At 37.8% G+C, this 16,457-nt stretch overlaps 1 protein-coding gene across 1 annotated transcript in view; it reads left to right on the top strand.

Moving 5' to 3' along the window:
- REXO5 (RNA exonuclease 5) overlaps positions 1–16,457 on the top strand; it is a 36,113-nt gene that overhangs the window by 2,439 nt on the left and 17,217 nt on the right. Inside the window, exons 3-10 of the mRNA XM_039233658.1 lie at positions 826–938; positions 2,264–2,390; positions 3,701–3,797; positions 7,675–7,818; positions 12,080–12,168; positions 13,882–13,997; positions 15,112–15,250; positions 15,396–15,490. Coding sequence (XP_039089589.1) covers positions 826–938; positions 2,264–2,390; positions 3,701–3,797; positions 7,675–7,818; positions 12,080–12,168; positions 13,882–13,997; positions 15,112–15,250; positions 15,396–15,490 — 920 coding nt within the window. The remainder of the gene's footprint in view (positions 1–825; positions 939–2,263; positions 2,391–3,700; positions 3,798–7,674; positions 7,819–12,079; positions 12,169–13,881; positions 13,998–15,111; positions 15,251–15,395; positions 15,491–16,457) is intronic.

Genomic DNA, 16,457 nt, shown 5'->3' with positions numbered 1-16,457 from the left:
TTAAGCTCCTAACTGGTCTACTCTGCTGCCTCCTAAACCAAAATTAAAGTGGTAATTATCTCTGACTTCTATAAGTTTAGGTGACTTTTATTTTCTTTTATCTATTGGTCTTTATCTTACCTTTCTCAGTTATCTGACTCTTCAAAAGCATGAATTTCTTTAATAACCAAATATAAGTGCAAAGCTATTTTAGGAGGGAGAAGCTTCAGTGAACTCCCTGTTTCCCCAGAATAACATCATAGTTTTTACCTTAGATCACATTGAATTCTGTGATCTGGCTCCCTCTTCTGTATACTATCAAATCTCCACTGCTCTCAACATACCATCTTGGCTCTAGCCAAGCAAAACTAAATGTTTAGACACAGTGTTCCCTCCTATCTGGCTGACAAATTATTTTCAAGACTTAGCCCCAGTGTTTTCATCTCCATGAAGCTATCCCCCAAACTCTCTAACCCCCAAGGCAGTTAGCCTCTTTACTCCTATACTTTATAATAGCACTTACCCACACTGCACTGGAATTAACCTATTTCTGCATTTCTTTTCCTTCAGTAGAATGAACTTGAAAGCATGAATCATGTTTTAGTCATCCTACTATCTCTAGTATGTAACCAAGTATCTATAATTAAGGTTCTGTATCCATGTTTCTTAAACACTATATTAATAATGTCATATCACAGGTGGTTGTTTTAGACCTTCATTTTCAGTTAGACCCCTCATTTGCATATATGTTAAAATAATCAGAAACTAGAATGTTTTAATAATTTGCTTTGCTTTATTGCTATTCCCAATAGTCATAATTTGTTATGCCCTGATTTATCTTTTTAGAAAGCCCGCTTATCTACCATTTTATTTGTTGAAAACTGTGAAGTAACCCATGAACAGTTATGTGAATTGCTGAAGTATGCAGTTCTGGGCAACTCCAGTGTTTCTAAACCCAGGTATGAGATGAACTTAAATGGTGGGTGTAGACCCGAGGTTTCAAACTAGTGTGTACAGGGCCAAATATTCTTAATTGACATTGTTTATTTGCCATACAGAATGTTCTAAAATTTTTTTAGACTGGTTGCCAATATTTAACTGGGGAATTCCTTTATTAAAATCCAGATACTTTATTTATTCAGAAAACTCTTAAGATCTGGCAGCTGTCCCTGTATTCCCACATGGCGACAGTTTGTCATAGCTGAATAGGGGCATGTACTCTTTAGTGTCCTACCTGACCTGCTTGTCTTTCTTACATTATCTGTCTGGCTGCTGGTTGGTTTGCAACCTTCTCGGGAACTTCTGGGTGAAAACTGAAACCAGTTCCCCTTACTTGGAGGGCAGGGAGAGACTAAGAATCAGGCATGCCATTTCAGGTTGGTAAGTGGCAGTTTTAATAATAAGCAAAGGGAACTTGCATAAACAAAGCTTGTCTTGGGTTGGAGCAAAAACAAATGGCTCCTTACACCTGCCTGCCAAATCTTAAAAGTTTACATATAGGCCTTAACTGGATTCAGTCCCATATACCATGCAGGTGTTTTCAACACATCACTCTCAGGGCTATGTCCTTGGAGCAGCTCACAGGTCAGCTGCAGTCATGTCTTTTCAATGACCTTCCCCAACACCGCTATAGGTATTTTGGTTTACAACCTCCAGTGGAGACCCAATTGAAATAATATGATTAAATGTTAAGAATCCCAGTGAGTCTTTTTTGTTCCTTTTACATGAAGGGTGAACGAGACTTTTTTCTGATGTTTTCACTGCCATTGTTAAATGTCTAGTGAAAATTGCTTTTTATATATACCAATAAAAAAATTTTCAAAACATGTTTTTCAGACATCTATCTGAGAGAGATTGGCTAGATACTCAAAAGCCATCCTCTACATTAACACATATTGCCATTAGTCTATCAGTTTATCTAAAACTGGCTTTTTTGAAGTCAGTAATATGATTACTTGCTTAGGAAGAACTGCAGAGCAGCTTGGGATCTTATGCCTTTATAAAATGACCTTATTTCCAGTTTAAAGTAAATCTTAATAGGATTTTGGATTTGAATGCATTGTGTTTCCCTTGGTATCATATTTGATTTGAACGCAATAAATAATTATCTCACGAGATCTTTATTTGAATTCTGTGCATCAAAAGCTGTTCTTTACCAGGCAGGCAGTGAGTGATAAGTTCCATTAACTGTGGCTAACTGCTCTTTTTTCCACACTTCCCATTTGTATGTCTGAACTGACATGATAGTATCACTTTTAGCTGTTTTGGTTTGATTTTTCAACAGTTGGTGCCAGCTTTTTCACCAAAACCAGCTGAACAACGTGGTGATTTTTGTACTGCAGGGAATGAGCCAGCTACACTTTTATAGGTTCTATATGGAGTTTGGATTTCTCCGAAAGGCATTCACACATGTAAGTTAAGAAAACTTTCTATTAAGGCCTATTAAGTCCTCTTATCTAGAGATTAGTGCACATATCTCAAACTGTGCTTTTTGGCAACCTGATAAAAGAAGCAGTAGAGGTTGTAGAAAGCAACAAAAGATTGAGATCTCATGTTGAGATAAGATTTGTCTCTGATTTCTTTGATGATGTAGGCAAGACATTTATCACCAGATTACAGTATATATGTAGTCCCCAGGTTGATATTATCTTATTTTATTTGGGTTATGATGTTTTCAAAAATTAAACATTTTATGTAAAGTCTGTTTTTTGGCCTCTTGACAATATCACAAGATTGGACATCCTTAGAACAGTATGTGGAGCTGAATAGCAGCTGTCATCTTTAGAAGAGGCAGGTGCTCTCCATTTTCCCATAGCCACCTCCATTCTTTATTGGACTGTTTCATCCATTTACCCCTGATGGATTGGAGTTGGTGAGTCCTAATTTAAATCCTTGAGCCTCCATTTTCTTTTTTATTTTCATTTATTGAACACTACATATGTGTTAGGACTTAGATCAATCATTCTACATGCATCGTCTTTAATTCTCAGAGTAGTTCTGTGAGAGATACAGGTCTCTTCTATAAGGACACTGTGAGTAACATGCTCAGGTCATAGATAGCTAGTAAGTGACGGAGCTGGAATTTCAGCCCAAGTGAGCCTAAGGCTGGAGCCCTCAAACTCTTAGTTTTGCTGTGTCATCTATCCTACCTGGCAAGCTGTCCATTAAAGTAATAGATGTAGAAGTACTTTGAAAAATATAAGGGACTTTCCTCTGTAATAAGAGAAGCAAAGAAAATTGCTGGAGTGGGATGAATGTGGCTTCACTTCCTTTGTCGCTTTTTAATTACCTAGTCACTTTTACACATTAAGAAACTCCTCATTTTGCAGTACAAATAGTTAAGGTCTAGACCTTTCATAGCACTGAGCTGACAATAAAAGTGCACATCTGGTGGCGCCTGGGTTGCTTAGTGGTTTGAGTGTCCAACTCTTGATTTCAGCTCAGGTCATGATCTCACCACCTGTGAGATGGAACCCTGCTTTGGAGTCAGCGCTGACCGCATGGAACCTGTCTGATCCTTACTCTCCTTCTGTCTCTGCCCCTTCCACTCCCCCACTTGTGCAGTGCACATTCTCTCTCGAAACAAACATTAAAAAAAAATAAAGTGCATGCCTAAATAAATAAGTACATTGCTAGACACAGAATTAAGTAAAGTGCAAGTCTTTGACAATATCTTCACTGCTTTAGCGTTTTTTATAAAAACTTATTAATGTATTTTCAGAAATTCCGCTTGCCTCCTCCATCATCTAATTTTCTAAATGATATCATTGGACTGCAAAAGAAACAAACAATTGGGGATCTATCCAAGATGGTGGAAGGTATGCCTGTGACTCTGGTTTGATGATTTGCTCGTTCTAAAAGATATTATGGAGGGGCATCTTGGTGGCTCATTTGGTTAAGCATCTGACTTTTGGTTTTTGCTCAGTGACCTGATAACACAGTTCATCAGTTTGAGCCCCATGTTTGGCCTCTGTGCTGGTGGTGCAGAGTCTGCTTGGGAGCCTCTCTCTCTCCTCTCTTTGCCCCTCCCCTGCCTTTACTCTCTCTCTGTCAAATAAACTTAAAATTTTAAAAATATTAAAAAAAAAAGATATTATGACTATGCTTATAAGTAAGTTTATCAGTCAAGTTTATTCTTGCAAACAAAGATCTTAAACAGAAAAACAATTTTTTTAATGGAGAACATGGATCAGTACCTCAGAAACCATCTGGTTAGGTGAGATAAGTGAAGCCTGTCCTTGAATATCCATAAATTGGACTCCTACAGATGACTGTGAATAATTTTTAAACTGTCAGTGGGTCTTTGTACCTATGAGTATACAGATGAGAAGGAAGATCATGCCTTTGACTAATGTAAGGAACACCCATTAATACTACTCAGAGTGGGAAATAGGCAGGAGGTTTAGATGCTAACCAGCTGAAAGAGAAATACCCATGATGGCAGTGTTTTTAAACTATGGGTTGTGTCCATGAGTAAGTTATAGTTAAACTTCTGTTTTTGTGGGGAGAAGGAGGTAAATGATGGACTAGAATAGAACTTGCTAGAATTCATTGGACCTATGTAAGTACTGTTCAGTGATACTTTTTTTGTGTATGTTAAGCAATAATTGAATAGTTACACTGAGCAGATTTGAAAAAGTGGTGAGTAGTAGCCAGTGGCTCCTTCCTATCTCCTCTAGGACTATGTTTCCTATTATCCTCTGTCTCAAAGACCTCTGCTTCCATCCTTTCCATTGTTCCTCTCTCTTTCTGATAGATACTTGTATCTGACCTGCAGCTGGGTTTGATTTGATTTCCACTGTATTTCGAACTTCTTTGAGTGGAGCTCCTGGGTGGCTCATTCAGTTAAGCATCCAACTTTTGGTTTCAGCTCAGGTCATGATCTCATGGTTTTGTGAGATTGAGCCCCTTGTCGGGCTCTGTACCAATAGTACGGAGCCTGTTTGGAATCTCTCCCTTGCTCTTTGCCCCTCCCCTGCTCATGTTCGCACTTCTCTCTCTCTGTCTCAAAATAATTTTTTTAAAATATGAGAAATCTTTTTAAAAAAATTAAACTGATCAGAGTAGTCATTATTAGATTCAAAGGTCATGTAAAGACATAGTGTTGCAAAAGATGTAATCAGGGAAAAGATTTGAGGTAGCTGGAGAATATAATTGTTGGGATAAGAATAAAATTGTTGGAGGAGGATGAGTTGGAATAAGAGGAAGAGTAGTGAGAGACAAGACTGAGAGGTAGGTTAAGGCTATGTCGTACAGGTTGTAAATGTTATGCTAAGGACTTTGGATTTTATTTTGTAGGCTGTAAGGAGTCAGAGGGTTATGACTAGTTCTCTGTCCTTTTAAGGATTTCACTTGCTTCCCATCCTAAATATCAGAGTCCCAAAGCATAGTCTGTAGCACTGTGATCATTCTTTAATTCAGTGTTTCCTTCAAAATATTTATCTTCTCAATTGACCTATCACTCTTCTTTTGATAACTCCTGTATCTTTTCTCTAGGTCTGATGTCCTAGCTTCTAGGCTTGCATTGTCAACCACCTGCTGGATGTTGCTACTTGGATATTTCCCAGACCTCTCAATCATGAAATAACTAAAAGCATTTTTCTCATCCTTAAATAACAGGATCCCATCTTCAAATTGCCTTTTTTGTTGGTACCTTTTTTCTCTAAGACGGCAGCCCTGAATTTTAGAATTACTTTGGGTCCCTATACTCAGTCTGCATGGCTCATTCCCTTTGCTCTTATCAATCTCTACCCACATGTCACTTTATCAGGGAGACCTTCCCTGATTATAAAGTATATATCATAGTAACCCTTTTTCTGCCCCAGTACTCCCTCTTCTCTTTTCCATCTTTTACTTTTCTCTCTAGTCCTTTTCCTTACCTGACATAGTATGTATTTGTTTCTTTGTTGTCCATCTTCCCAACTAGAATTTCAGTTTCATGGAGAAATTTGTTGACTTTGATCATTGAAGAGGTATCTCTAGTGGCTAGAACAATGCCAGGCATATAAGTACTTAATAAATATTTTGTTGACTGACTTGAATTATTCTGTCACTGTGTTCTATTAGTTTTTCTTGTGTAATGTTTCATTCATATATCCCTTTTCCCCCATCCTTTCTACCATCTTGATCTAGACTCTAATCTTTTTTATTTTTGGCAGTTGGATTTGGAGAGGGGAGGTCCAGAATTTCTGCAGAGCCTTTTCTCATTTCTCTCCTCCATTTTCCACATATCTTTGAGGTTAATCTTAAATAGTATTTGGTTATGCCATTTCCCATTTAGGAACTTTCTTTTGCTTTCCATTATGTATTGAATTATGGACTGAAGTCCCAACTCCTGTGCCAGGCGTTTGCAGTGGTCTACAATTGATTTTTATATTCCTCTCAACCTTGTTTCCTACACTGCTGTCCTACACAGACTTTTTTTTTTTAATCCTCATTTGGGCTAATCACTACCGTACGATGTGTGCTTCATACATTTCTGTCTTACCTGGAATGCCATCTTTTCTTTTTGTGATAGTATTTAAAGGATACATGTAACCTAGAAAGCCATCAGGAATCTAAGTGCTCTTTCACGGCATCTTCTCTGCTTTCTGTTTTCTCATAACTGGTCAGTTTTCTGTATTTACTGGTTTGATTCTGGAAGCAAGCGATCTGATCAGCTTAGCTAATTACCATTATCCCTTTTGAGCAGGTCTTGATAAGGAATATCAAGTTACTGGTCTGCTTGTAGAAGGGTCATTTTTAAGCCAGGTTCCTACTCAATGCAGTCAGTAACTAGTCCTGCTTAAGGAATAGGCTGATGCTTGAGTTAAGTGGCTAAGAGTGGAGTGGTTTTAGGTAGAATGGGCTGTTAGGAGTGGCAGGCACTATAACAGACAGGTGTAATACACCAACTATCTGAATTCTGCCTTTTCTTCAAGACTCAGCTAATCTTTTCCTCTCTTGAACCATCTCTGACCACCCCATCCAGTGTATTCTTTCTTTCCTTTCTATAGCTTTTATTATTATAACTCATTTGAGACTTACATTCTCTTTGTTTTCCTATAGTACAAGCTCCTTTGAGTTGAAGTTGGGTCTTAATACATCTTTTGATTTTCACTGTGCTTACTGTACACAAGGTTAAGAAATATGTTCTCTGAGAAGGACAAATATCATATGTTTGCACGTATAGGAGGATTAGGAGGAACTTAACTGAGGAACAAGGGGGACAAGAAAGGGGGAAATGGTGGGGGAAAGGGAGAGAGGCAAACCATGAGAGACTCTTGAATGCTGACAAAAACTGAGGACTGATGGATGTGGGGGGGGGGGGAAGATGGGCATGGAGGAGGGCACTCGTGGGGATGAGCACTGGGTGTTATGTGGAAACTAATTTGACAATAAACTATTTGTAAAAACAAAACAAAACAAAACAAAACAAAAACCAAAAAAAATTATTAGATAAGAATGTTTTGAAATCATGGCAGTTATTTTTAGACAAATGAATTTATATAAAACGTTTAGAAGCATGCTTTTGACATTGTACCAGTTACTATTATTAAAGACATNTATGGAGGAGGGCACTCGTGGGGATGAGCACTGGGTGTTATGTGGAAACTAATTTGACAAACTATTTGTTAAAAAAAAAAAATATGTTCTCTGAGGTCTCTTAAACACAAATTCTGACAATGTATAATTGTCCTTTTTTTTTTTTTTCAGGGTCTTTACTTTCTACCAGTTCGAAAGTCAGCATCAGCCTGCAGAATGACCCTATTATTCAAAAGTATGGCTCTAAGAAGGTGGGCTTAACCAGATGCCTTCTCACAAAGGAGGAAATGAAAACATTTCACTTTCCATTACAAGGTTGGTTTAGACTTAATCTGATGTTGTAACAATGTAAAAATATTTAGTAGTTTATTTAAAAACACTATTGTTGAAATTTCCAGGGGCACCTGGGTGGCTCAGTCTGTTAAGTGTCCGACTTAGGCTCACATCATGATCTCACAGTTCGTGGGTTTGAGCCCTGTGTCAGGCTCTGCTGACACCTAGCTCAGAACCTGGAGCCTGTATCTCCCTCTCTCTCTGACCCTCCCCTGTTTACAATGTCTCTCTCTCTCTCTCTCTCTCTCTCTCTCTCTCAGAAATAAATAAAACATAAAAAAAAAGAAAGTTCCATTTTTTTGGGCTCCTTTCCAAATGACTTAGTCCATCTTCTGTTAACAAGGAAACACTTTATAGAGTGTAGGATGTATAGTACATCAACTTGACCTTAAATATCATTGAAATACTCTGAGAAAGATACTCCTTTTTCAGTTTTCTTTCATTCCTTCTTGGTATATTAAAAAGAAGTAAATATGTTTTTAACACTTCTTTGTTACTTCTAGTCCTCCTCTGACTTCACCACACCCCATCTTCATTATCTTCAATGAAGGTCTGAGCTCAGAGCCTTGGTCAGTTATGTAACAAGTTTATGAAAAATGCTCTAATTTTATTTTCTTTTTTACCTCTTAATCATAGCAGTGATGTTAAACTTCCTTTAAAAAAAAGAACAGCTCTATTGAGATATAGAACTAAACTACCATGTAACATACAATTCAATAGTTTTTAGTATATTTGCAGAGTTTTACAACCATCACCACAGTCAATTTTAGGATACTTTTATCACCCCAGAAGAAACCCTGCACTATTATTTTTCACACAACACTAAGCTCGTTAGCAGTCACTCTGTCTATACATTTGCCTATTGTGGATATCTCCTGTAAATGGAATTGAACAATATGTGGTCTTTTGTAACTGGCTTCTTTCACTTAAAGTTTTCAGGTTCATCTATTTTGTAGCTTGTATCAGTACTTCATTTCTTCTTTTTTTTAAATTTATTTTTATTTTTATTTTATTTTATTTTATTTTATTTTTTAAATATTTTATTTATTTCTAGCAGAGAGAGAGATACAGCGTGAGCAGGGGAGGGTCAGAGAGAGGGAGTCACAGACTGAAACAGGCTCCAGGCTCTGAGCTGGCAGTCAGCACAGAGCCCGACGCGGGGCTCGAACCCACGAACCGCGAGATCATGACCTAAGCAAAAGTCGGACGCTTAACCGACTAAGCCACCCAGGCGCCCCAAATTTATTTTTATTTTTAAATTTAATTTTTGTAAGATTAAATATAGTTTTTGGGTGCCTGGCTGGTTCAGTTGGAAGACCATGAGACTCTTTTTTCTTTAACGTATATTTATTTATATTGAGATAGAACAGGTGCATGCATGCACAAGCAGGGAAGGGGCAGAGAGAGGGAGAGAGAGAATCCCAAGCAGGCTCCTCACTGTCAGCACAGAGCCTGATGCAGGCCTCAATCCCATGAAATGTGAGATCATGACCTGAGCTGAAATCAAGAGTTGAATGCTTAACTGACTGAGCCACCCAGGTGCCCTGAGCATAAGACTTCTGATCACAAGGTTGTGATTTCAACCCTTTGAGTGTAAAGATTACTTAAATAAATATTAAAATTATATATATACTGACACACAGACATATATTCATATATATTATTAAGTTTTAAAATAATATGCATGGTACCATCCATATCTCACAGTTTATCCTCCTTATTTTACTTACACTTTCATTTTTTTAAGATTTAAGAAGCAAGGGTGCTTGGGTGGCTAGGTCAGTTAAGTCTCTGACTCTTGATTTTGGCTCAGGTCAGCATCTCACAGTCATGAAATCAAGCCCTGAGTCTGGCTCTGTGCTGAGTGTGGAGCCTGCGTGAGGTTCTCTGTCTTTCCCTCTGCTGCTACCCACTTGTGTGCATGTGCGTGTGCTTGCTCTCTCAAAGAAAAAATTAAAAGATTTAACAGGCAATAGTTTTATTTTTATTGAAGTATAGTGGACATACAATGTTACATTAATTTAAGGTGTACAACATAGTGATTTGGCAGCTCTATAATTATGCTGTTCTCATTAAGTGTAGCTGCCATCTGCCACCTTCATTTATTTTCATTCAAATGATATTCTGTATATGGATATACAACATGTTATCCATTCATTAGTTGATGGACATTGGATTCTTTCCACCTTTTGGCTCTGATGAATAATGCTGCTATGAACATTTAAGTACAAGTTTTTGTGTAGACATATGTTTTCATTTTAGGAGAGTATGTATCTAGGAGTAGAATTGCTGAGTCATATGGTAACTCTGTTTAATCTTTTGAAGAACCCTAAGGCTATTTTCTAAAGCAGCTACACTTTTTTACATTCCCTCCAGCAATGTATAAAGGTTCCAGTTTTGGGGTGCTGAGGGGGCTCAGTAGGTTAAGTATCCAACTATGGCTCAAGTCATGATTTTGTGGCCTGTGAGTTTGAGCCCCATGTTGAGCTGTGGACTGACAGCTCAGAGCTTGGAGCCTGCTTTGGATTCTGTGTCTCTCTCTCTGCCCCTCCCCCAGTTGCACTCTGTCTCTCAAAAACAAGTAAACGTAAAAAAAAATTTAAGTAATTAAAAAATAAAGATTTCAGTTTCTGCACATCCTTACCAACAGTTGTTATTCTTTTTTTTTTTTTAATATAGTTTATTGTCAAGTTGGTTTCCCTACAAGTGCCCTCCTCCATGCCCATCAGCCATTTCCCCTCTCCTCTACCTCCCATCAACCCCCAGTTTGTTCTTAGTGTTTAAGAGTCTCTTAGGGTTTGTCTCCCACCCTCTCCTTAACTATTTTTCTTCTCCTTCCCCTCCTCTATGGTCCTCTGTTAAGTTTCTCCTGATCCACATATGAGTGAGAATATATGGTATCTTTCTCTGCCTAACTTATTTCACTTAGCATAAAACCCTTGAGTTCTTTTTGATTATACCCATTATATTGGTGTGAAGCAGCTCATGATTCTGATTTGTATTTCCCTGATGGCTGATGATATTAAACATCTTTTCATATGCTATCTGTAAAATGGGGTTAATAGTTCACATATCATGGATTGCCATGAGGATTAAGTGAGTTAATGTACAAAAAAAGTGCTTAGCATGGTGCCTGGCACATTATGCTTTTTTTTTTTTTTTTTGATAGAGACAGCGTGAGCAGGGGAGTGTCAGAGAGAGGGAGACACAGATTTCGAAACAGGCTCTGAGCTGTCAGCACAGAACTCGATGCGGGGCTCGAACCCACGAACTGTGAGGTCGTGACCTGAGCCAAAGTCAGACGCCTAACCGACTGAGCCACCCAGACGCCCCACATTATGCTTTTAAAAAGTTACTTTTTGTTGTTATTGCTACTAATAAAATAATATCTGGGCAGCAAGTTTAAAGTCTTCCAGATTTGGGGATGCTTCTCTTGGCTTGTCTAGACCATATTTAATTCTTTCAATTGTATGTAGTTGGAAATTTTAAGGTACCGTGATACAGAAACTAGTCAAAGTCTCTCAGACTCCTCTGTTTCTTGTCATACAAGATCTAGGTATTTTTATTGTTTTAGCCTCTGTCTGAAGTTAGGAATCTTTGTTGGTTCAGATACTTTGGGGCCGCGGAGCTGAACATGCCTGGTTATTGACACCTGGTGAGGGTACACAATGGAGGGGATACCTTAAGCCTATAGCTCTGGGCCTCTGTAGAGAATGTTCAGCCTATGATTCCAGGAAAATGCAGGCATGTCAGAGAAGTCTCAGCACACTTCTGAATGTCTCTCTTTGCTTACTGTAAAATCTTTTTAAATCTCTAGTATGGTGGAATCTCATTCCTATTTTTTCTTTATTTAGGAAAGAAAGCTGCCATGTGCAATTACTGCATACTTTGTTCACCCACCCTCAGTGCCTAATGTGAAAATGTCTAGTGACTTTGGATTTAGCCAAATTTTAGTTAAAATCCCTGTTCTCATAAGGAAAAATTGTTACTTGGCAATTTCCAAGAAATCCAGGCCCTAATATCCCCTATAACAGCAGCCTATATTATTTCCCCAGAATATGAAAATGAGTGGATAGAGAAAAACTTGAGGACAGACTTTCTCTTACTTTTTATATTTCAAGTGTCTAACATAGAGAAGGTGTCAAGCAACTATGTTTTCCTGGGTGAATGAATCTGAGTTAATTTGAATGATGTTTACCGTCTCTAGTTTTTAAGGCAAATATTTTATTTCTTTTCCTACTAGGTTTTCCCTACTGTGAAAACTTTGTACCTACCAAATGTAATGGTTCTATAACAGACAACAGTCCTCTCTTTGGACTTGACTGTGAAATGGTAAGTACTACTTTTGATGTTTCAACAGGAGTGTTACAAACTAGAGTCTAGAAGAAGATGATTTCTTGAGTCTAATTGTACCAGTGAATTAGTCCATTTCATTCCAGTATTCAGTTTATTTTTTAAAGTTTTTTTAAAAATTTATTTTTAAATTTATTTATTTTTGAGAGACAGAGTAAGACTGAGCGCAAGCAGGGGAGGGGCAGAGAGAGAGGGAGACACAGAATCCGAAGCAGGCTCCAGTTTCCAAGCTGTCAGCATAGTCCCTAATGCGGGGCTTAAACCCACGGACCATGAGATCATGACCTGAGCCGAAGTCAGATGCTCAACCAACTGAGCCACCCAGGCGCTCCTCCAGTATTCAATTTAAATAACTGAAAGTAGGCATTTTTACTCACATTTTAGAAAACTTGGATATTTGCTCCAGGATGAAGAATAAATATCACTTAAGTTTTCTAACTAGCTGTTATGTTTTTTTTTTTTTTATTTCTAGGAGAGAGAGACAGCGTGTGCAGGGGAGGGTCAGAGAGAGAGGGAGTCACAGACTGAAACAGGCTCCAGGCTCTGAGCTGGCAGTCAGCACAGAGCCCGACGCGGGGCTCGAACCCACGAACCGCGAGATCATGACCTTAGCGAAAGTCGGACGCTTAACCTACTAAGCCACCCAGGCGCCCCTAACTAGTTGTTATGTTTAACCAAAGCTCTGTACATTACTAGAAGTTTACTCCTTGTATCTTTTGAACAGCTGTTTTGTTCCCCTAAAGACTGCCCCAACTACCATTGTTTTGGCTTAGTGTCACACATTTAAGACAGAAGTAGGAGCTTTCTCAAGCTCCCCTTGTCTTTCACTTTGTCTAATTAGTAAGTCTCCTTTCAAAGATAGGGCATCCTCTCTCAGGTAACAGTCTTTCATAACAAAGTGGCTAAGAGCTAAAATTTTGGAGTCTTACATCAGGGTGTGTATATCCTGGCCTTGCCTATTAATGGCTTTGTCACCTTGGACAAACCCCTAAACTTACTCAGTCTCAGCTTCTCCCTCTGTTAAGTGTGGATAATAACTGGTACCTCATTGGGTTATTATGAGGTGGTATGTATAGAATGCTTAGTATTGCATGAGATGATAATAGAGTGTGCTAATTAAAATTACTAGTGGTATTCAGGGGCGCCTGGGTAGCTCATTCGGTTGAATGTCTGACTTGAGCTCAGGTTATGATCTTGTGCTTAGTAGGTTTGAGCCCTGTATCAGGCTCTGCTGACAAGCTCAGAGCTTGGAGCCTACTTTGGATTCTCTGTCTCCCTCCCTCTCTGCCCCCTCCCGGTTGTGCTCTGTCTCTCTCTCAAAAATAAAGAAACATTTAAAAAATTTTTTAAAACTACTAGTGGTATTCAGCTAATACCAGAATGTAAAACACTGATATGGTAAATTATGATAAAATGGTAAATGGTAAAGTGATGGGTGATGTTATAATTTCTATCCAACTTCCTTGAGCACATCCTTTTCAGAGCAGTTATACTGTATCGATTACCTTAGATGAAAGGTTCGTCTCCCCAGCTTTAATTTCATTCATACTGGATTCTCTAGTTAGCAAAAGGCTATGTCATTGTTATTGGGCCCCCAGTAGGTTATAGTCAACAGCAGCTGATGTAGTCTAAATAATGAGAGGAAATAAGAGCTTCCACAGTTCAGCGATCTGACTTGGCCTGGTCTTTCAGTGCCTCACATCCAAAGGGAGAGAGCTAACACGCATCTCACTGGTTGCTGAAGGAGGCTGCTGTGTAATGGATGAACTCGTTAAACCTGACAACAAGATTCTGGACTACCTTACCAGGTATTTTTCACCTTGCTTTCTGCTCTCCTTTGAATTGGCAGACTAGTGTGGAATGTGACAATAGGAATAGTTTGTAGCTTCTGTTTAGTTAGGGACTATCTATTTTTATATTATGAAAGACAAGGCTGGGGTACCACAACTATAAATTTTAATACTGAAATTGCACAATGTCTGTATACAGCTCTTAATCCTTCTTGCTGTCTAGTCTTCCTGTGACCTTAAGGAGGCACACTGTTTTCCTTGTCTAGAGTCTCCCATTTGTAATCATGATCTAGCAAATGCCAAACAGCTAGAGCTTTGCTCTCTAATAAGACCCTATCTGAAAAACCTGCAAATCATCATTTATCAGTCAAAGGATTTTAGAGCTTAAGCTGCCTTAACCTCGAAAACCAAAATAAAACTAAGAAATTTGAAGCTTAAATATTTTAGTCTGTCCTTTTAAACATTATTTTGCAATATTAGAATGTACATTTTGTCATGAATTAGGCAAAGAAAAGCTAGCAAGACATTACTCTTTTTGCCCACTGAAGTTGCATCTATAGATTGATTCTTATTAAGGCACAGAGAGGCCATGATAGTGATAAAGATTGTCCTACTAGCAGGCACGATAGACAGTATCATCAGTCATTTGTGGCAAAGATGTATGTTTAAGTTTATTTGTCACAATATTTCAAAAGTATGGAAATATAAACATCTGAAAGTAGAGGATTGATTGAAACATGTGAAATCCATATAATGGAATACTCTATGACCATTTAAAAGAATGTGTTGAAATAGATTAATGGATGTGAAAACTTGTTCATGATATATGTATGGTAAATGATAAAATCATATTATAAAGTAACCTGCATTATGATTGTATTTTTATAAAAATGAAATATGCACATGAATGTATCAAAATATGAAAGGATATTTACTAAAATTTAAAAAGTAATGATCTCTGGATGGTAGGATTATGGGTCATTTTAAATTTCCTCTTTGCTTATTTCTGTATTTTCAACCTTTTCACAATTAGCATATATTAATTTTTAAAAATATTCTTTTCGAAATGACTTTTCAAGGAGGAAAGTTTATTAGTATCCTCACCTGTCCATTTCTCTTTTTTCATTGACAGCTTCTCAGGAATTACAAAGAAGATTCTTAACCCAGTGACAACCAAACTCAAAGATGTACAGAGACAGTTAAAAGCACTGCTTCCTCCAGATGCTGTGTTAGTGGGCCATTCATTAGACTTGGATCTCAGAGCACTGAAAGTGAGTATCTGATTTAGGACTTAATTTTTCCAGTTTATATGCCTGTTCCACTTAAATCTAAAGTCTTGGGTTCTTCTGTCCCCCAGCCCAGTTGTTTTTTACTTTAGCATAGGATGCTACTCATTCTATTCTCTTTCCTCCTCAGATGATACATCCATATGTTATTGATACATCATTGCTTTATGTCAGAGAGCAGGGCAGAAGATTTAAGCTAAAGTTCTTAGCCAAAACTATTTTGGGGTAGGTTGTTTGCATATTATAATATTGTTTTGGTAAGTCATATATAAGTCAGCATATAATATCTTATTTAACGCAAATGACAAAATTGAGGATCTCTGCCCTCCTTCTTAGTCTGTAGACATTATTCCTTTCATTTCTTATGAATCCTGGGATGCTAATTCTAGAGAAGTATGACTAACAAATGAAATTGTGGGAATATAAAAAGGGGTTTACGTTCACAGCTGAGGTTTGATGGATAGAATTGGACAGGGAGGGGCAGAAAAGTTAACCAGAGTTTAAAAACCTAATCTTCCTATATTAAATGTACAAGCACAGGGTGCCTGGTGGCTCAGTCAGTTAAGCGTCTGACTTCGGCTCAGGTCATGATCTCCAGGTTCACGGGCTCGAGCCCTGCGTCGGGTTCTGTGCTGACAGCTCAGAGCCTTGAACCTGTCTTTGGATTCTGTCTCTCTCTCTCTCTCTCTCTGACCCTCCCCTGCTCATGTTGTCTGCCTCTCTCTCTCTCAGAAATAAAAACATTAAAAAAAATGTACAAGCACATTTGTACAAAGATGTTCATTTTGGTATGGTTTAAAATAGCTCAGAAAACTGCAAATATTCTGTAGTACTGGTTAAATAAATTAGAGTTATCTGTATTATTGAAAACTTCGTTATTGTTAAGAAAATGTGATGGATCAACATGTACTAGTAAGGAAACCTCTTAAGATATTACTGAGAATAAAATGGAGATGCAGAACAAGATCTGTATATCCCCAGATAACAGTATGATATAGATTAGATTTAGATATATCTATAGACACAAATATATGTACTTTTATAAGGTTTTTAAAAAAATGAATCAGAAACAATGTATGGACCTATAAATACATATAGACACTTGCATGCAAATAAAAAATTTCTGGAAATTAACTTTAAAAAATAGTTACATCTAAAAAATGAGACAAGGGGTTGGCTGGGGAGTGGTCAG

Source organism: Hyaena hyaena, unplaced genomic scaffold, assembly GCF_003009895.1.
Source record: "Hyaena hyaena isolate Hyena2069 unplaced genomic scaffold, ASM300989v1 scaffold_78, whole genome shotgun sequence".
In the NCBI taxonomy this organism is placed as follows: Eukaryota; Metazoa; Chordata; class Mammalia; order Carnivora; family Hyaenidae; genus Hyaena; species Hyaena hyaena.
Note: the sequence above shows the minus strand (reverse complement) of the source record. Positions and strands in the feature narration are given on the sequence as shown.